Source organism: Papilio xuthus, unplaced genomic scaffold (assembly GCF_000836235.2).
Source record: "Papilio xuthus unplaced genomic scaffold, Pxut_1.1 DF826945.1, whole genome shotgun sequence".
Lineage (NCBI taxonomy): Eukaryota > Metazoa > Arthropoda > Insecta > Lepidoptera > Papilionidae > Papilio > Papilio xuthus.
In genome coordinates, this window is record NW_013531704.1 from 1524708 (window position 1) to 1548108 (window position 23401).

A 23401-nucleotide genomic window follows, 5' to 3' on the forward strand; every position below is an offset into this window, starting at 1 on the left:
TACTTTACAAGTTCCTTATAAATAAATAATAACAGTTTTCTTAGGCAAAATGATACAAATAATATTTTACAAGCTAAAAACTAAAGTAATCTTCCTATATACAGTTTAAGATTACTTATATACGTGCTGTAATTATTATGTGTTTTTAATAGTAAATATATGTATTGAAATATGAAATAATTAATTATAATAATTCTTAAGATTTTTAAATAATTAACAATTTATCTATTTACATGTGCTATGTATTAGGGAGAGCCTTATTTAATAAGTTGTCAAATAATTACATAATAATATAATTTTCACCGACGTCATCGATTATGAGAAATTGATTTGGAGTTTCCTGTAACAAAATAATAATAATTTTATGAAATGTAATTGACAACTTTTAAGACGTAAAACAATAATTAGAATTTTTTTTTGTAGAAAAATATTAGCAGATTTTTTTGTAAATTTACTAATATTTCTTTTATCATTCCAACTAAGCTCTAGGCTTGTGCTAGGATATGGTTTACGAAAATAGTTGAATGGCGGGATTCGAACCCTCGACCTCGTGATCGGAAATCCGTACCCTTAACCATTAGGCTATTGAATGTAGTAATGATTTTTGTTAACTTGCTTATAATCCCATTTATGATCTATGAAATTAAATAAACAAGCGTTAAACATTATGAAGAAAGTCTGTGCACTAATAAAAAGCAAAAAAAAAAAACTTTAAACTTTAAGAAGATGATTCATCATTCTAATAATGAGTTTTACTATGTGTGTAACATTAATAAGTTTCTCAGCCGTAATAAAAATATTCTTTGCCTATTAATATCAAGAACATCAAAGGCACTGCTTGAAATGACTAAATATAACATGTGGGCCGCGGACGAGAGCGAAAGCGTGCCCGTGGTCCCGTCCCGATGCGTTGGAGGAACAGAGAGGTTTAGTGGGTATGCCTCCGATATGGAGGAGAAAACACGCAAATAACTACCGCGTCCCCCCCCGGGCGCGGAGTATGCATAAGGCATTCCTCTCTGGAAAAAAAAATATAACATGTATGTATGGATGTGTACCTACATTTACATCTCCTGTTTCGTACTTAATTCTGTAAACCTAGATTCTTCGTCTATTAATTGTAAATTAACATTCTCGCTTCTCGAGTTGAAGGAAGCAGAGATTGTTTTATCTTCTAAAACTATATTTTCAATTTCGACTCCACTGTCCTTTTTTCCATTGCCCTCGAGTATTTTCTGTTTGAACGACGGCCCTCTATTGAAAGAGGAGCCTAATAAAGTCTCCTGTATTGTTTCATTCCCGTTACAAACCCTGTCAGATTTGTTTGTGGGCATTCGACCAGAATGGTAGCTGTTCCTGACTCCGCCCGTTGATTCAAAGAACGGCAATACTTGCTTGAACTCCTTTCTAAAGTTCTCGTTCAACCACGCGTAAAGGAATGGATTGTAGCAAGTCGACGCCATCGCCATGGAATGTGCCAAGAAGAATGATAAAAAGTAATAATTCCATTCGTTCATTTGAGCGCAAAAATCATTAAATATGTTTATAATATTTAATGGCAACCAAGATATGCCAAATATAGCTACCATAGAGATCAACATTTTATTAGTTCGTCTCTTTCTATCTCTATCAGCTTCCTCTCTTCTAGTATTCTTTGCACCGGGCTTGGAGCGTGCTCTATCATTAAGTCTTATACTAACACAAGTATAGCAAACAGCTATTACTAAGAAAGGTATTAGAAACTGAAGTACAGTTGTAAAAACACCAAATATTTTTCTAGATTTATCCGATGGCCAACTTTCTTCGCAATATGTTTTGTTATATATTATTTGTATGCCCATGAAGAGACCATATGGACAAGTGACGATCAAAGAGAATAACCAAATGAAAACTATTATGTAGATACAAGTATTGAGTTTCATCCGCGGATGAAAAGGATAAATGATAACGAAAAATCTATCTATGGCGATAGAAGTGAGGGTTAGACTTGATATGTAAACACTGGTGCCTTGCGCGTAGGGCATAAGGTGACAGAGGAGTCTGCCGAAAACCCATTGCCCTATAAAGGTGTACATTGGCGTCAGAGGTACCGCAAAAACACATAGTAATATGTCAGATAATGCCAAATTAGTGATGAAAAGGTTAGTCACTGTTTGCATAGCCCGATTCCTGAAGACCACATAGCAGACGAGAACGTTGCCGAAGACTCCAAGTACGAAAATAACGGTGTAAAGAATACAGAAAGCGACTTGAACGAATTTAACATCGATTACATCTATCGTTTTATTCGATTTCGGTTCATCAATAACTTCCACTGATTCTCCAGAGAATGTCTTTAGAATTAGTACTCGTCCTCCCAAATAGGATGCCAAAGTGCCGTTGAAATTCATAGCAGCGATCGAGTCATATTGGTCCGCGGAAAGGGACACCGCGTCGTTGAATATATCATTGTCGGTGAAGAGCATACTAGCTACGCCATAGACTTTCTTCTATTCAAAACTGCTCCTTCCTTGTAAAGCATCTGCGAACAAAAGAAATATATTTAAATTACTTCAGCTTTTTTATTATTTAGAATGTCTGCTAAATCACTTAATAACGTTGGATTGTTTTATGGCAAGTTAATTTTTTATATCAGAAATGAACAACGTTAATATTAATATGTCAGAAAATGGTAAATAAACCTTAGTATGCAGAAAACTTGAATATCTGTTTGTCGAAACGCGACTCCTAAACCTCCAGTTTTCTACAGAATGCGTGGCGAATGAGTTGTACAAACATGTACATACTTAGCATAAGAATAATGACAAATACAGTGGAAAAATCGCGATTTCTTGTACTCTCGCTTACCTAGGTTCGTCGGTACATATTCCTATTTCTATGTCAGCTTTAAGCATCCCTACCGTTGCGTAGTAACACGACAGTTAAAATGTAATCACTGTACGAAAACGATCGCAGTCGTAAAAAGGAAATTAATGCTGTCACAAATTAATGGACCGCCCCCGAATCTTACGCAGGCTACAATTTACGTGATTACTCTCGTTGTGAATGTCTCGACGAATCACACCGCTACAAGTTGACTGCGTAAGCAATACAATTGAATGAAATCAATACTCTGTTATAAACGAAACCGAATATTATAAGTAAAAGGTAAAACACTTTTTTTTTGCTAAAATTGGAAATTAAAAAGAAATTGCAATTTTTTTTACAAATTTTACAAAATTTGTATATTTATTTGGACAGCATGAACAACTAGTTTTCCAATAACCAATATTTATCTTGTCTTTCTTTATACAATCAGGACCGGTTTAAGCATTTACGGCGCCCTGGGCGCGATTTTGTGGCGCCCCCCTTTTTTGGTGGCGGGGGATTTTTTTAAGGGTATCTTAGTGGGCACCATGTGCGCCCCTTTATGCCCTGCGCCCTGGCCGGTCGCACTACTCTAACGCTACCACATACAATAATCATTTAAAGATGCCTGATGCTTCAGGGTATGGAATTATTTATTGTAACAGTAAATTTTGTTGAAGTCACAAAGAAAATATGCGAAATTTTTACATTTTCTTACATTCATAAGTTTTAAATGTACATATAGGAATATGTATATTCAAGTGAATATTTTTTATCCATTGTTATCATTGCGTGGCATTAGGCAATAAAGCTGATTACAAAACCTTTTTTACTGACCCGATAACATCGGATTCGATAGTGGTACTCATATAACATCATAGTAAAATGTAACATAACATATGTCATGACTCGACATATTTAAATGCCACTACAAAGAATTATTAACATTTAAATTACACGGGTTTTTGTTAAAAAAAAACCAGAGAGAAAAGAGACCAACACTACATGTATGACATTGTTCTTACTTCTTAATAATATCATAAATGCTAATGTTTAGATGGATGTATGTACGGATGGATGGATGTTTGTTTGAAGTTATCTCTGGAACGGATCAATAGATCTCGCTGTAATTTGGCATAGATGTAGAACATAATCTGGAAGAATACATAGGCTACTTATTAATTTTGTTTTTAATTCCGCGCGGGTAAAGTCGCGGGCGACAGCTATTCTTTGTAAAATCTTTATAAATAACCAAACATTTGTAAATTGTAATAAAACGTGTGTATTTAGTCTACCGTGTGTTCGGTGCTTCCTAAACATTACGAATGTTTGGAGAAACAACGAACAAAAACTTGTTTTAATTGGTCGTAAATTTATTTTCGAAATGGACCGATATCGTTAGTTCTTGATGTGTTTAATCTGAAAGAGCGGGCCTAGCACGAATATTCTGGACAATCGCCTTCGTATCGTCATCGTCAATTGGTCAAAACTGGTGTGAGATCTTTGGTGTCCTTTACGCGTTATAGAGGGCGCTGCACTAATTAAAAAAAAATTGTAGATGTGTACACGATGGTAATTGGCATATATATTATTGCTAAGCCCACTTGATTTAGGCTTCAAATAACTCTGTCGGTATTTCATATTCTATTTTATAATTATTAATATTACCTAACTATCGACAGTTGAGATAGTTATTCTGCATGAAGACGTGTGTTAGCACAAGCTGGCGGAAGTGGAGACACGTTACATCCGCCCCGAATGTGTTACTGAATGGTCGAGTGTGATATATAGACAAAATACACGCAAGAATAATTTCAAACCCGTCCGAATTCCGACAAAATGAAAATATAAGAGAGCAAAATTAATTTAAATACTAAATTCTTTCTAATAACAGTACCAAGACATCGACAATGTTGTAGCAATTATTTAATAATTTAAAGTAACCACTAAATTACTCAGATGTTACAGGTAATAATATATTTTTAATATCGTTAATTTAATTTAAGCAGCCACGTTATGGAATGGTCTGTCCTCGGCAGCTAGGTAACAAGAAGCGAGCATATAACCTTCTCAAAGGCCGGCAACACATCTGCAGTTCCTCTAGTATTGTAGTCAGGCAGGAAGTCGATGATCACCTCAGTGTTCCCTCTGCTCATTAGGTCCCTTATTTAATTTATTTTTAATTGTATTTTTATACACATCACCGATAGCATCTCTTTAAGGGTGGGTACACACTTACAGACATGCTCGATGAACTTGCTCGATCTTAATCAAACACGAATGCAAGTTTTACCACAAATGCTCAAAGCCAACCAAAATGCGTGTGTACACAAGAATTTTAAGTGACGATAGGGTATTTCATCCTATGCCCGACCTTAACTTAAACTATGAAACTATCAAGGCTCGCGAATTTGAATTATTCATAACTTCCCGTTCGACCGTAAGGCTTGCATTATACATCTTGTTTTTGTGTAAGGGATTTTCTTAAAAGGAATTTATATGTAACAAAGGTCAACTGTTTTTATAAAATAAAAACATTGTTAGAAATAAAATGTAAATTTCGAATTATAAAGTTATTTAATCTGATCATTGAAATTAAAAAGATGGTGAAGACTTATAATAAAACAAAGGGACATTTTAAGCTTCTTTTTTTTAATTTAACATAATATGAAAAGGCTGTGTCAAAGATTTTATAATGCAAAGATTAGGTCTTGAGAAAGAATAGAAGATAGGTATAAAAGTCGCAGTTTTTGAAACAACAAATATTATAACACAAAAATGTTTGATAAAGTAACATAAGATAAATTTTAGATTTAACATCTTAGCAAAGCGTAAAATAAAATGATTTTTATCAATACAAAGTGAATGTTGAATGATAAAAGAATCTATACACGATATGACATATCATAACCTGATAAAACTGAATGCTAAGTGATTTTCAAATTCGTTAAATTTTTTTGGAAATCCCTTACTGCGGACATTGTCAGCGAGAAATTAAAAAAGTAGCTTATAATTCTGCATACTTAGCTATCTTTTAGTTACCAAAATTGTATAAACCGTTTCGGTGATCAGCAAAAACAAACGCGGACTTGCGGTCAGTTACATATTTAAAAAAAAATTTTTTTTCTTCTCTTGTTGAAAATATCACACGGTTAATTTCTAGTTGACACTTAACCTTACTAATATTATAAATGCGAATGTTTAGATGCATGGATGGATGTTTATTTGAATGTATCTCCGGAACGGCTCAACGGATCTCAATGAAATTTGGCACAAATGTAAAACACAGTCTGGAAGAACACATAGGATATATATTTTTTTAATTCCGCGCGGACGGAGTCGCGGGCGACATCCCGAGACTTAATATATCTCTGTTGGTCTCTGTCGGCTGACTTGACTGTTGTCAATTCTTTCAAGTCAAAATATTAGGAATATTCATATTGAGGTACTATCAATCGATTTAGATAAATTGTAGCATCTATATTTAGACATTTCATAATATAAAATCTCTTTAAGCCCCTATTGGAGTGTTTTTGGGATTTAGAGCAATAGTATATGACACTCTTATATTATCGTATGACATGGATAGTGGATAGTGATAACACCATATGCCACGCGCCATCGGCGTGAATTTATACTAAATGCGTAAAACTTGAAAACAAGAAATTTGACCTTCACCAATGGCATATGGGCATATACGTCATGTGGCATTTGGGTAATAAAAACATGACACGTATTATTTAGATGTTTATATAATGTTTAGATACAGCAGAAAAAAACATGCAAATGTAGGTAATTAGTGCTGTAAAGTTCGTTCCAAATAGCATTGTTTTCTGTTTTCTTTGGCTAGAACTTTTATTTTGTCTCGAATTTATTCTAATTTTCTTGTTGTTAAAAAAAATATTTTTATTTTTTAATTCATATCACACAAGATTTATCTTATTTATTAATGTCATAATTAAAGCTTTAGTATGTACTGATTTTATGAACAGTTAAGCCACTGGAGCTAATTTAATATATAGAGAAGGTAAATAAACAAAATAAATAACACTCTAACAAATTATTTAATTCTACGTTTATTGCCTCATATTTTTATAATATATTCCCTTCCAACACTTTTATTATAGTAAGACGAAGAGAAAGGTGAATAAGAAAGAACGCATAGGAATGGCAAATATTATCTTTCTGTGCGTCCACTCCTTCGTCCGTTAAAGGTATACATCACATCTTCAATCGCAGATGTCAATAAAATTTCTTTTTGTTATTACGGCGATTTTTTTACTACCAAACCGTGTGTTCGTTACGTACCAGATAACATACAAGTATCTCGTGTTCACTCTCAAATGTAATCCATCCTTCGATATAAGATCAGTAGAACCGCATTTAATGCATAAACTGAAGTGTCTCTTTGATATGTGCGCATGAGAAATGCAAAACAGCAAATAAACTAAACAAAACAAGCAGATAAACAGCATTGGCATATTTGGAAACATGTAAATTATAGATTAAATTATTCAAACTTTCGTGAGACATTATACTAGACTGATATATAAACACGACTAAACACTCACGTATATGCGTCCGGTGGCGGCACCGACTAGTTTCGAGCCCATCTGGGCCCTTCATCAGGATGAGTGGTATTGGTATTATTTCGCGAACGCGGCCCATCGCTCACGGGCAGTGATTATATATCAGTTTATGTAAATAATAGATTTTTAAGATAAAATAAAGTAATCCTAAACTCTTTTAGATATTACCATCGTTGTACTCAGCAGTACTTACTAAATAAATCAATCAATATAACACCAAATATCATCACTAAGTAAAAAAAAATATTACAAAACACAATTTAAGGTCTCAAATTCTTTATCATGGTAACTGAACAAAGAAATAGAAACGCTATTCTTTCTTTTTTAATTGATTTTTTTTAATTTTCCTTCCTTATTTCTAAAACTAAAAATATTTGTCGGAAATCTATATTTATTATGGCTGCTTTCTCTCCGTGATCGTATTGTTTACAACATACTTTTCGTCCAAGAACAATAGTCTTGAAACTAATTGATCGTAAACCTATTTGTGGAACAACACAAATCCATTACCTATGTCCGTGTGTAAACCAGACTTTCCCAAACTTTTTCTCTTAAAACCCTTTCAAACTTTCATTGCTTGCGGTGATCCACATGCTGCTACATTACCTCAAATTATGACCCCTTAACTTTATTCCAGCAATCGTAAACCCCGGCTAGTTCACACTAGGTGTCCAACTAGATCAGTTTGAGAATCACTGATCTAAACGAATATTTTTACCGTTTTGAAATCGCAATCAAACCACGACACATAACCATCAAAACTTGATGGAGTCACCTAATAAAACAAATACAATAACAACTTTATTACTTCAATAACACCTTAGTAGTGATAGCTTTAATATTTTTAAAGGTCATTTCCACCTAGCCACAGGGTGCGCGCGACCGGTGGTTTGTTATAACCAGTCATGACAACGCAAGGGAAATTAGTGGAACTCGTCTTTCATAGAAATTGTAGTGTACGCATAAACGTAGTATTTGTCTCGAGCGTACACGCCATAAGTACATGCCGGAGAAATGGGACGTCAGTCGATGGATCTTCGGACCGGCAACACGTGTCGGTACGTGAACGAGCCAAATAACGCAACGAATCCTACAGAAATAAAGGACAATCGCAGCTGGTCTCGTTGTTCAAAATGGGACTTACTAAATCAGCATAGTTATATGACTAACTTTCCTCTCGCTTGCTGCAATCTGTTTAAGTAATTAAATCCTTCCCTGCCTGACTAAAATCCCATACAGGATGCTGTTGTTTGGGTAAAATCGATAAGAAAGTAATACCATCAGCCTACCGACATAACAAAGTCAAATCACAATCAATTACTAACGCGAAATTAAAATGCTTCTTCTTCTTCTGCTTCTAATGCCTCTCTATTACTGAAGGTTGGCCGTCAGCTCAGCGAACCCTTTCCTGTCCTGTGCCAAGCGAAAAAGTTGTTCAACGCTGGCAATATTGGTCCATTCCCGGATGTTTCTTAGCCACGACTTTCTCCTCCTTCCAACTCGTCTTCTGCCTGCGATTTTGCCCATCATAATGAGTTGAAGAAGTTCATATTTAAACATTTGCATTTAAAATATGTTTATACACAAGTATTTCGATAATGGAAACACAGAGTTAGTGTATTATATCACTTAACATTGTTGTATCACAGGCAATCAATAAAGCAGGCGACGAGAAATCCGTGACCCACATCACCTCTTAATTGTACACAGAAATTCCTCTCATAGATTTGGAAATCCAATTAATTACGATACTTAACTACGCGTAGATATTGTAAATTAAGGAATGCTTGTGACGGAATATAATGCATGCTGTATAAATTTAATTAATTAAAATTTATTTTTCTTATTATATAATTGAATTATTGTCCATAGAATATTATAGTCTATGGATTTTTTTTACGTTTTATTACGATTTTTTTTTACGATTTATTTTGTAACTTTCAATATTTAAATTACTAGCGGTCGCCCGCTACTTCGTTTGGGCGGAATTGAAAAGACGTAATTCGTAGCCTATGTGTTCTTCCAGACTATGTTCTATATTTATGCCAAATTTTATCAAAATCCGTTCAGTCGTTCTGGAGATATCTTCAAACAAACATCCATCAATCTAAACATTCACATTTATAATATTAGTAAGTATGTTTTCAATAACTCTGTGATTATAATCTTATAAAGGTAAAATAATCATTGTAGGTTTTTTATAATATTTTTTTATTTCCATTCATTTGACTACATTTAACCATCAAATCCATGAAAATGTTAGCACGTCATGACTAGATTGAAATACTAAATGGAATTTTGAGCACAAAATAAGCTACATAAAAAAATCTCGGGATCAAAGTAAATATTTGTTTCTGACACTATTTTATAGTTTCGTACAAAAAAATTGTTTGCCGTCGGCGTCCCTTGAATTCACTCAAACAGCTAATATCAAAAAATTACGAGTATTCACTGTTCAAAAAACTGAGCTGGTTAATCCGCAAAATTAAATTAATTTTCCAAATTCAAACTTCAGTTTCAATATTGTTCAATAAACGTTTACAAAATGGCGGCGTATCGGTATAATTAGGAAATCTGTGGCCGATAACATCCGGCAAATAATGGCTTGTTTACTGTTGGACGTGTATTATACTCAAAGATTTAAGACTCTAATAATTTGGCTGTTTCTAATTGCTAGATATGGAACCATAATTTTTTCCAATACAATAAATGAATGGATCAAATGTCCCTGTGAAGGTTCCTTTGTTTTTTTCGTTGTTTATTATAATTTAATCTTGTATGGATCTTTGATGGAATGGATGGATGGATGTTAGTTTGAAAGTATCTCTGGAACGGCTCAACGGAGCTCGTGAACACAGTCTGGAAGAACACATAGGCTACTTAACTTTTGTTATAATTCCGCGCGAACGGAGTGGCGGGTGTCAGCTAGTTACGAATATGGTATGGAAAGAGATGGCATTTGAACAAGGAAAGATTTAAAACAGTATTACTGTGTGCGTAACTCATAAAATACAATAAACAAATCAGTGTAGAACTGAATAGGAATTGAAAAATGCAACGAAATATATTGTTTTTTCTAGGGTACAACAAAAGATAACAAGTTCAAGGTTTATAGCGGTGAAGTGATCAAAGTGATTTTATGTGTATTTTTATTTGTGGTACACGACAGCGGTTGGATTCTGACTTCGCAGTAGTTCAGAAATGCAAACCTTCACAATACGAGAATATACGAAGCTTTTTTATATTAGCTTTTTCATTTCTTCTTACGACAATGGAACAGATTTGAACTGTTGTTGAGTAGAAGTAAAATAAAAAGTTTATTTAATATTGGAGTATGTTTCTGTGTTAAAAATCATTTTATTAAGGAGATCTAAGGGCACATGCACACTTTAGCAATTTATTTATAAGCTTGGAGTTGGATCGCTTTTGTGGCTACTTTCTAAGGGCTGCCAACTTTAAATCTACGCTTTGCTAAAGAGAGATTAATGTCAAATTCATAGCCTGAATTATGATATAATACAAAAAGTGGCAACCCTACTACCGCCATAAGAATAAACAAAAGACTTCGATATTTCTTGGCTACTTTTGTCAGATGTTTCAGATGTCGAAGGCTCGAAGTAGACACTTGAAATCGGATAAGCCACTTGATTGTTGAAGTCTCATTCACACGGAAAGTGAGATGAAATTCAGAGGTGTCGATTTAGTACCGAATTATTTAGTATTTATAACAAGTAAAGAGAATTTACTATTGTAATTTACAATAGTGTGTCGTAATGAAAATAACAAACAAGCGCCCGTGATCGTCGACCTCTTCATTCGATCTCGAGATAGAATAAATTTGATTGTTGCTTTAGCCAAAAAAAAAATGATCCAAACCAACCAAACGTATTAATTCAATATACTAACCAACGAACTCTTAAAGTTTCGATATTCCTTAATCTTTAATTGCCCTACATTATTATTGAGATAGCTTCAAAAATAATGTGTTTCGCGCCTTAACAAAGTTTTTGACGAGTGAGATGTCATTGGATTCTAATTCATCCACTGTGTGTCATACGTAAATTTCATATAGAACAACTAGTTGTCGCCCGCGACTCCGTCGGCGCTGAATTAAAAAAAAAAACTTAATCAGTTCTTCCAGACTATGTTCTATAACATATGAATGCCAAGTTTCGTAATGTATCGAGATCCGTTCAGCAGTTCTGGAGATACCTTCAAACAAACATCCATCCATCCGAACATTCGCATTTATAATATTATAAGATAAACCAAGTACACAGTGTGCGTAAGACACAAAGTTAACAAGGAATAATGAATTAAAATACTTAGTTTTCTTCTAAGTCTAAACAAATAACTTACGACTTTAAAATATAGAGTATATAAATAAATCTGATTACTTGTGTTGGCTTTGCCGGCAACTTTAAAGGTATCACGTACATATATAATGTAATTTAAGGGGTTTCCGGTGAAAGCTAATCTGATAAATTAAGCCGACAGCTGAATAAGTTCATAAAGTAATTTCACTAAGAGAATATCCTGGATGTAAATATTCCATTAAATATTTTGTGAACTCTGTATTTAAATATAAAATAAATACTTTTTTCATGTTGAAAAGATTTTTTTTCATTTACTAATATTTCTTGTACCATTCCAAATTTCCAAAACTTGTGATATGGTTTACGACAATAATCGAACGGGGGATTCGAATTCTCGACCATGTGATCGAAAATCCATATCGTTAACCATTAGGCTATTGGTGCTCTAAATGTCTAAATGACATTTCAAAATGGCGGACATTTATGCACATTTGAAACACGCTATATACAAATATAGCAAAGTCCATTATAACGCTAATTTACACGGAGTACAATTTAATTTGCAAATCACTGAAGGGTCTTGACTTGTTTAAGGACTACATTAACTCAACAAGATTCTAAGTGCTTCAACACGATTATATCTTTAGCAATAATCAATATTAATATATTAGTCGCTTATTGCTTAAAGGTTTGGTTTATTTAATTTCGTTTCAGACAAATCACATACAAAAATCTTAGCCTTCCATACCATTTTGTCTCGTTTTCATCCTCTTGTTATCAAAAGACATCTCTTTTTAATCTAGGAGTAAATAACTTTTACCGTAACACTTGACATTGTTTAAAGAATTACTAAACTTACTATTACGGATAAAATGGCGGGAAAGTCCTGGAGGATACCGGCGTATTCGCAGGACACAAATATGCACCGAGCTTGATGTCATTTTGCATAACACTATCCACAGACTAAAAACTGAGAACCACACAATGTTGGAAACAACCAACAAGAGATGATTGAAAAGAACGACCCTCGGTAATGCACGGAGACAGATAAACATCCCCTTATTGTATATTGCTCATTTTACACTAAGGACTAATTGATTCCCTTAGTGGCTAATACAACTGTGAGTGTGGCAGTCTGTGTTTTTGGTATATCTATAATAAAAAAAATTATCGCAAAATGTGTTGGTTTTCGCCAATTCTTTTTTTAAATGTTTGTTGAAGTTCAACGATGATTTTTACGCCGAGAAAATTTCGAATAATTGCGAAAACTAATTGTTTTTTTTATTGCACGCGGACGGAGTCGCGGGCGACAGCTAGTAGAATATGTATTTGTTTTTCATAGATTATTACGTATACGTAATGGAAAATTAATTATAACTTTGTTCCCTGCATAAAGAAATATAATTATAGAGGGTTGCTATAATAATAATGTTTACGTTTAACATATTACAATAATAAAGGTTTTAATTTTCTAGCAACAACCAAAAGGGTAACATTAAATATTCAAAGAAAATATTTGTGTTCAAAACTCAAAAGTATACATCTGTACTGTGGTTTTAGTAAATGTTTTTTAATTTAAGTACTAGCTGTCGCCCGCGACTTCGTCCGCGCAGAACAAAAAAAAACATAATTAGTAGCCTAAGTGTTCTTCCAGACTTTGTTATAAAAATATGCCAAAATTTCACCGAGATCCGTTCAGCCGTTCTGGAAATACCTTCAAACAAACATCCATCCATCCATCCAAACATTTGCATTTATAATATTAGTAATTTTAGACATTAGTTAGAATCCTTTGGCGCGAATGGCGCGTTTTCGTTCCCAAGTCAAGTGACAGATTGATTAGTGAGGGGACATAAACGTTGACATTAAGGCTAGTCGGATTTTCTAACAGTAAGAAGTAAGATATTAACAATGAAAACCCAACATTAAGCAATTATATATGCTTATTAATTGCGTCAAACCTTGTGACTGAAGCAATGATCGTACAAATATTCGTTGTAATAAGTTTAACATAATTAAATACGATAAAAAAAACGTGCTCGTCCAATAAGTATCTACTGAACCGTGGACACAATGCATCAGTAAAATGTATTTAACTGAAAGACTCTGATATTAATATTGATAGAGTTATCCTTCCGAATGTAAGTTTCCACATATTGTTATCCCTTACATTTGCTTGACAAAAAAGAGATAGCAATATGTTTGACTATTAGTATTTCGGTGGTACAATTTCACGGTTGAAGAAGTCAGTACAAAATTGTCTTCAAATAAGAGAAATAGGTATTATCCTATTGGATCACTTAGAAAATTAATCACGCGGTTGAACGAAGATATTTGAATCCGCATTTATTTTATACGCATATCAAAGGATAAATCCGTACATATAAACAAATTTAGTACAAATGCACGGAAAATATCACCGTACTTAGAAAGTTAGTATATTTGTAAGTATGTTAGTTCCATTATGACCGCATCACCGACTTTATGTGTAACAAGCTGACCAACCCTCGACTTTGTCGACGCACGACAAGATTACCTGGGACAAATGCAGATTTGCGGAGAGACTGATAATTTTTTTTGTTATAAGTAACGCAAATACGTCATATGTTCACTGAAATTCTATTAATAAACATGTCATTCAATTAGTATTGCCATGAGTGACAAAAAGGTACAGTAAGTGATGTTTAATTAACAAATAGTGTTTTAATTACATGCACGAAAAGTAAAGGTACTCGTCCATTAGCGACGGAGGCACCGCATGCACGGCTTAAACAGATTTGCTTTGACATTCAACGCGGGCGTCCCGTGGAATGATTGTCCAATAATAAAAAGCAAAATAAAATCCGTTGCGGGCCGTGTGTACGGTGCGTCCGGAGCAAGCCAATGGACGCGTACCTTTAAGATAATTCTGTTTATTGGCAGATGGCTTATAACATGTTAATAGATGTTAATCGAGCGTTATCCCACGATTAGATAAAGTACTAACATCATCGCCGTCGATCATAAAGATTGATAATATCTCATTATATCTCCACTGATAAAATAATTCCTCTCTCTGCACACATCAAATGCTCCATTAAGCTACGAATGTATCAGAGAATCGGCATTTGCTAAGTGCTAATAAAACGATAACAAATCCATCGTTTGCAAACATTATTAAAGTAATGTACTTACTAAAGCTTATAAGTTGTATTTTAATTAACATTTTCAATTTTGTTTCTTAAAAATATTACGATAAAAAGTTTCTGTTAAGAAAGATTTTACTGGTGTTTATAAGATTTTTAGTTGGTTAAATTCAATTACGTTTAAATTTTTAAATAAATAGCTCATTGTATTTACCGTCCAGAATGTAATATCAGCAAAAGGATTTAATAAAAAATAGATGAGCAATTGTTTACAGTCTGACGACGAACGATAAAGCGAGGTCGTCTTCGCCGCCGCCTTAAGACGTCACAGAATATCGTGAGATTCTCTCGAGCCATTGAGATTACGTTTGATGTGTCGAGCCTAAAAAGATACTTTCAGTGTCCACATAATCTCGAATCTCGAAGCAAACAACTACAAATAGTGAAAATCTTTTGATTGCTTTCAATTTTAAATCTTATAATTGCAAAAAGTTAATTTCCAATCCACTTATCTTTGCATCTTAAATGCTATTGTAAACAGTATTAGCGCGATATCTATTTTTAAACACTCGAGCTACATAACATCAGGTGTGTTTGCACATTATTTTAATGTGTGGTTAAACTGAGCGAATGGAATTATAAACATGCTAGTTGTCGCCCGCGACTCCGTCCATCATCATCATCACCTCACTATACGTCCCAACCTAAAGACTCGGAGCCTATCCTAAGTTAGAGGTGATGGATTCCGTCCACGTGGTTAAAGAAACTTAATTAGTAACCTACGTGTTCTTCTATGTTCTAAATGTATGTCACATTTCAGCGAGATCCATGCAGCCGTTCTGGAGATACATCGCAATTTTTGCATTTATAATATAGAGATTTTGGATTCTAGTAATCATTCGATAACTATTGCTTAGGATTGCGATAATATGTATTACTTATTTTTATCTCAATAGTTCGATAGGTAAATCATACTGGATTTACAATATTCAAGATTTATCGATCGTTTTGTTTTCATTTGGCTAGATAGCGACCGACGAGAGTTGAGAAATATTTTCACAAAAAAAAACGTTGTTATTCCGGGATGTTTGCCAAATGCTTTAATAAAATTTACTATTTTAAAATTAGCATCATTGAAATTAAAAGATGATAAATACGATTCGATTTGATAAGGTTTAACCTATCGATTATTATCATATCGAATCATTTTGTCTTCTTCATTTCAAATTCTTAAGGAGCACTTCACTTAATTTTATACTTATGAATTTTTTTCTCAGCTCAATGAATAAAATATTTAATTCTGTAGACAGTTATGTAGATGGATCAATGAAGAAAAATGTGTGCTTTTAATATTAATATTAAGATATGTGGAATAAATTGCGTACGTAATATTAAAATTTATAAGATGAATAGTTGAGAATTTTAAACACACACTATTTGCTTTAAAAAAAACAATCTAAAAAAAAGGCCGACAAGCAGTATTACAAACTTCCGTCAAATTGTTTCATTAATAACATCTAACCTGATATTGATACACCATTCAAAGTCAAACAGATAAGATAAATGAGGAAATAATGACTTTCCAAACATCAATTGTGTGGCGAAATATGACGCACGAAAACTGAAGCCATCCTGTCAAAGTTATTTTAAATATTTTTAGACATTAACCCTGTACAACTCAAAATGTAATATTATTGCACTGGCGATATTTCGCATTTGACATCCACAAACAGTTACACATAAATTAAAAACTGATTGATTCGATTCTAATCTTACTTCTTACTAATATTATAAATACGACTATTTAGATGGATAAATGGATGGTTGTTTGTTTGAGGGTATCACACATTGCGATCAAATTTTGCTTACATATAGAACATAGTCTGAAAGAACACATAAGCTACTATTTTTTTTTTAATTCCGCGTGGACTTAATCGCGGGCAGTATCTGATAAAAATGCGAATCTAATAACCTTACGCTTACAAATCGGTTCAGCTGTTTTTTATACAAGAGGTCAAAATAGAACGTACATGGTAAAAAAGACAGGATCGAACATCCCTATTCTGTGAAATTGCAGTACTTCCCAGAGTTTATCCGTCCATGCAAAACTTCCTCGGTTGCCAATAAGTATAACTGCAGCTAGAGAGAGTTTGGAGCATAATTGGAGTTAGAGAGTCCCCAACTTTCAACTTTTTTAAATTAACATTTAGGTAAGCATCTCTGCTAAGGTTAAAGAATCACCGGAAAGCTTAGCGTAATAGAGTTAACATAAAAAATCTGATTGCTTGCGACCGCTGAATTTCATCGAGTCGCAATCTAGTACGATATAGTATCGTGATATCATAATAGGAGTTAGGGGATTATTTTTCTATCAACAAAATCGTGTGTGCGCTCCGCCGGGGATTTGTGAGAGGTATGTACGATGTCGTCGACCTTGCAACCTTGCTGATTTTTGTAACGATTATGTTGACATTTGCCATGATACTACTCTTTTACTATTCCCAATCCACATTACTGCTATTTGGTTCTAGTAGAGCAAAACGTAAGATTTTCCTTTAAACACCCATGAACTTAACTAATATGATGAGAGATGCGCTGTTATCAATATAAAGTCTTAGTTATTAAAATTGATACGTAAGACAAACCATGTTCATTTGGTTTTTCATATATTGCGTCGTTTAGTTTCGCTTGTCGCCATCGATCTCTGGACATGATTGTAATGGATATATGTTAAATCGAAATATACAAGTCATGTCATACGTAACAAGAAACTTTATAGATTAGAAATGAGACGATAAAAATGTTTCTTTTGAACTGGAAAAAAGATTGAATATCGAATTGTCGATTTCTTTTTTTTATGATACAGTTGTTTGTGTTTACGTGTGAAATGTTTTATACTTCGGTAGAGCTTCGTATAACATAGGTGTACGTTAATTTTATTTTCATGCTAAATGTAGCAGAAATATATTTTATTTAGATTCACTGAGTCATTTCCTTTGAGAAAACTCCCACCTCATAGATAAATGTTTCACCGCATAAATATTTCTGCTACTTAAGTATTTGTTACACATAACAGGAAACATCATTATATGTTTCTTTTAGTAAAAACAAAATAAATCTTCTTAAAATAAATGTCTTACATAACTGCGTATTCTGCGTAGTATTAAGTATTATAAAGATACTAGCTGTCGCCCTCGACTCCGTCCGCGCGTAATTAAAAAAACGTAATTCTCTAAACTCAAAACTCTAAGCCAAATTTCAGCGAAATCCTTGCAGTCGTTCTTGAGATACCTTCAAACAAACATCCATCTATCAATCTATCCATCTAAACATTCATATTTATAATATTAGTAGGATAGTTGGAAGTAAGATATAAAGTTATATAATGATTACATTATTATGAGTTCATGAGAACTAAAAATTAACTAATTTTAAAAGTGGTAGATGTCAGGAACAGCTGTAGCACAGAGAAGTCGGCTCGCCCGGTACAATACCACGACTACACAGAAGATATGCGACTGATGAGTGTGTGCCGGAGGCTTAACTTTAGTCCTTTTTCCCTTCTCACCCTTTTATAGAAAGAAAGTATGGGAAGGGGAAGTGGATTTGACGAAGTGGACGCATAGGAAGGGCAAGTATTCTCTGTCGGTACGACCCTGCCTACCTCGTTTAAAAATAGGTAACATATCTGCAATAAGGGATGTCTATGGGAAGTGGCGGCTTCGCTACTTCGGCGAATTCATGTGGCCGCTTGCTCGCTTACCACCTTATAACATAAGAAAAGTTTTCCCCAAAAATGAATAGATAAAAATACTCTTTTCTGATTAGAAGTACCATCATGTATGTAAATTATTTCTCCTATCAGCTAGTTAAATGGGTCTCCTTATCCTTAATGCCTTTCGTAATCATGTCACCTCACACATTCTATCCATCTCGTCTTAGGTCCACCTGAATGTAAATGTGTGTGTTTGGAAAACTCTTATAGTATTTCTTTAATGAAATACGAATTGAGACCACAAATATACAATCAGCCAATTATTTGTACAATACTTTTTCGGCTTCTTTTTTATCATCGTTTTGGAAGCCATATATACTTCGTAATTTAAACACATTCAAATATTACAAACGTATAAAATTGATATTAAACATTCTCTCTTTTATTTAACTGGTCATAAATATAGATTTATTTCATAGAAACTTTGGATAATTTCCGACGTATGTTTAGGTATATTTTATTATTTATAATTATGATACGGTCATCGTTTTATACATGGCCTAATTTTTTTATTACATTACAACACCATTACTAGAGAATCGTAAACGTAATTATACCAAAATTGTCTACATTTATTCAGTTATTCTAGTACAGCGTTTATATTAGCAAATTATGTCACCGAACGATTATCATCTTGGTCATTTTAAAAACTATCATTTATTATTTGCCGGACTCGATAGTTTATAAACTTTCGAATTAAGCAAGCATATTGAAAGTTTACGTTGTTAAGGTTGGCATAATAAATTGTAGATTAGCTTGTATTACCACAATATAAATACAAGTAAATATTATACAAATGGTCTATATTCATACAAACAGAAATATTTATATATAACGAAAGAACAAAAGAATATAATTATATTAAATAGTTTCAGTCAAAAAATCCTCAAAGATATATAGATCTTACGAGATAAGCTATTGTAATCTATTTTTAAATGACAGTACACGTATTATTTTTTATAAATTGTAGATTATTTCAGTCACTTGTATAACAACGCGAGTGATTGGTGTATGTTATATTAGAAGGCAATCAATAAGTTTTGTGGCGCCGTTGGGTAATTTCGCACGTTCCTGTGGGCGTAGCTTTTTGACTATCAAATAGATCTCTCTATATCCCATAGATAAAGATAAATGATTCATATAAAATAAATACCAACATATTGTGCTTTGGAATTTTTCGTACTTAGTATGATTACAGTTTGATATCTAAGTGGACGGAAATTTACAGACTATTGGCGTCTTCTGAAGTCGGTACAAAAGAAATAGTTGTATTGATAAAACTGTAAGATCTCTTTTGATCTTGTCGGTACAGTCAACAAAAATCATTATTTTTTTATTTTTTTTAAAGATATAAAACTATAGAAATTACGTTTTAAATGTCACATCTTGCTAATATTATAATATAAATGCGAATGTCTGGATTGATGGATGGATGGATGTTTGTTTGAAGGTATCTCCAAACGGTTGAACGGATCTCGATGAAATTTGACATACATGTAAAACATAGTCTGGAAGAACACATATGCTACTAATTATGTTTATTTTTAATTCCGCGCAAATGGAGTGCGGGCGACAACTACAGTAGTTATAATTAAATAAAGCAAACGGCAAAGATGTCAAGCGATATTTTACGCATTAGTCTTTGTACCCGATAGAAACTAATTTGTCAAAAGTTACGGTATACGATGTTCTACTTATGAGTTTATCATAAACTTTACGTTTCCTTCACAAATTTCTTATCACAAGAGTTCAATGAACCTCAATAAAATTGCCCTTCAAAATATATTTAACATTTATAATATGTCGGAGAGTAAATCTAGACGTATAACTAGGAATAACACAGTTGTTGAGCAATGCCTGCGTATTGCATGAGTTGACCGGATCGGGAAAGTTGCAAAACCTCAAGGAACTTCATTCATAGAGTCCAATTCTATATTAGTTTTAACTTTCAGATGAACTGTACACGTGTACAGAATCATTTCGTTTCGTTACGTTTCGAATTGATTTAAAAGTATATAGTAGCGATAAATAAAATATATTTGGGGTTAATTTTTATTAGAAAAGGGGCAAACGAGCTTCGCGAACACTGTGGTGATAATCGAAAAAGTAAATGAAATTAAAATTAATAGATCGATTTTACAGCCAATAACATCAAAAGCAGAATTGACCTTACAAGCTTTGATAGATTGTCTTCTCGAAGGAAACAAAAGAATTAAGACTAATCAAAGGGAAAAGAGAAAGAAAAAAGAAAGTGTCGAATTCATTGTTCCACAGTTTGACAAATAAATTAAGTGTTCAAATAATTTTTAATTGTAATATAACGCGTCCCTAATCATGAATCAACGCCATTTTGATATAAATTGTTCTCGTCTTTTATGTCAGCTTTTTATTAGTCAGCTACCGAAGCTTTATCCATAAAGCTATATATAAAGCTTTATTACTTATGTTATTTATTTGACACATTATATTCTTTATATTTAATAGGTTACACTTTTATTAAAAAAAAGAAAGAAGACAAATTTAAAATCTATATATATATATAATGAAAGTCGTGTTAGTTACACTATTTCAAACTCAAGAACGGCTTACCGATATGGCAGAAACTTGGTGAGGAGGTAGCTTAGAGCCAGGAGACTGCTATTTATTTAACTTACTAATATTATAAATGCGAATGCTTAGATGGATGTGATGTGGATGGATGGATGGGTATTTGAAGATATCTCTAGAACTGCTAAACGGATCTCGATTAAATTTGGCATACGTATAGAACATAGTCTGTAAGAACACATAGGCTAATTAAGTTTTTTTATATATCCACGAGGACGGAGTCGCGAGCGACAGCTAGTACTTATTAAAAATAACGTTAAATTTTACATTACATTTAACTCTGTTGGTTATAATTTTAAGCCCTAAAACTATCAAGCGGACAAATAAACCTGGACAAAAAATACACTAAGATTATCCCAACACTAGTATAGTCATGATCGAGGCATGCATTCTTAGTACAATTAACTCAAAGAACGTAATAAGCATTACTTGCGCTCTCGTTTATTATAGACATAAATCTTACGGAATATGTAATTAAATTCACTACCACACACTTAAATAAAACAATTTAAATGACGACGATATCTACGCCGTATATAGCGTTAAATATATTATGTGAAATAAATTATTAGCTATATTTACAATTTAATTAAAAATAAAAGCAGGAAACTAACCTTTCTGTAAAGCTTCACCATACAATTCTTATAGTTTCTTTATAATTTAAATGATTATCATTTAACTTTAATATTTTCATAAATTAAAAATTAATAAACTCACTCAAACTGTCACTTTTATAAAAGTTCTGTTCGGTAAACAAACTAAAGAAAGAATCGTATTTTATACTTTTAAAATAAAAGTTATAAACAAGTTTGATTAAATAACTTTATAATTCGCGATATAAATCTGCATATAATTTTAAAGTTTAAGTTTAAGATGTCGCGTAGTTGGTAGAGAACGGAGCAAGCGTTCGTTTAGGTCGCCGTCCGAAACCAGACTGAGAAGGTTCGTAGCCGTAGCGAGTGTCTGATCGTAGCACATGTGATACGACGTTTTTGATAAAAGAATAACTCTACGGAATTCAGTATTTTATCTTAAAACATAAAAAGTGATTAATTTTTTTTATTATTATTTATACTAAACTAAGAATTAATTATTATATAAATTTAGTAACTTATTAGGATATTAATAAAGCGCATTTTTTGATAAAAAGAGATACCATTTCAAGTGTGTTTTTAGTAGAAGTCATGCAAAAAAAAAATCGGGTTTCTGTGTTTTTTTAACGTAAATTTTTATAAGTCGAGACGCTTTTTGTGAAAAGTATTATTTGAATTTTTCTTAAGAACGTAACATAAATATGAGATATTTATTAGGTTAAAAGTAATAAACAGAAAGGAAACGGAATAAAACGGAACGGCTTAAGCAATATAACAAGTGTCGCGGAGCAAATTTACTAAACAACATTGAGCGCATTTGAAAACACATTTTATTGCATAACGTTTTATAAAATAAAATAATTAAGCGGTGTGTTTGAATCAATTACTTATATATTTGTTATTAATTGATTTCAATTTAATCGGTTAAATACGGACTTATTCTGATTAATTACGCAACGAGTAAAGTTAATCAATCTAAAGTTCTATTTTTTATTTTACTTTTCAAATAAACACAGATATTATTTTATTAAATTCATTTAAATACCATCATTTGAATTGTCCCGGCTCGCTCGGTGAAATACCACGACCACACAGAAGACAGGCGAGAAGTGAAAACAATTCCGCGTTTCGTCTGATGAGTGTGTGTCCAGAAGGCCTAATTTAGTCCTCTTTCCCTTCCCACCCTTTTTCTTATAAGGAAAGGATGGGAAGTGGAAGTGGACTTTCCGGATGAGAGGATGCATGGAAAGGGTACATATTTTCTATCTGTGCATTCTCTCCTCCGTCGATTAAAGGTAGGCAACGCATATGCAATTGCGTATGTCTATGGGCAACGGTCACTTCGCTATATCAGCGATTTCAGGTGGCCGCTCGCTCGTTTGCCACTTTATGATATAAGAAAATACATTGCATTTATGTATAATAGAATTGTGAGAATTGAAAAATTATAAGTTATTATTTAAATTGAATCCACAAAAGAATAAAATGCATTCGAACGTGGATAAGCGAGACTCATTGTTTGGTCCCGAGAGACGACCTCACTCGCGAG

At 33.1% G+C, this 23401-nt stretch overlaps 1 protein-coding gene across 1 annotated transcript; it reads right to left on the reverse strand.

The window, feature by feature from the left end:
* Positions 1-242: 242 nt before the first annotated feature.
* On the reverse strand, positions 243-22169 carry LOC106121069 (prolactin-releasing peptide receptor-like). Its single transcript, XM_013316561.1, has 3 exons — positions 21874-22169; positions 1063-2521; positions 243-340 (listed from the first exon to the last, which is right to left on the reverse strand). The coding sequence occupies exon 2, from the start codon at positions 2463-2465 to the stop codon at positions 1065-1067; it is 1401 nt and encodes a 466-aa protein (XP_013172015.1). The 5' UTR covers positions 2466-2521; positions 21874-22169; the 3' UTR covers positions 243-340; positions 1063-1064.
* Between the last annotated feature and the right edge of the window lie 1232 nt (positions 22170-23401).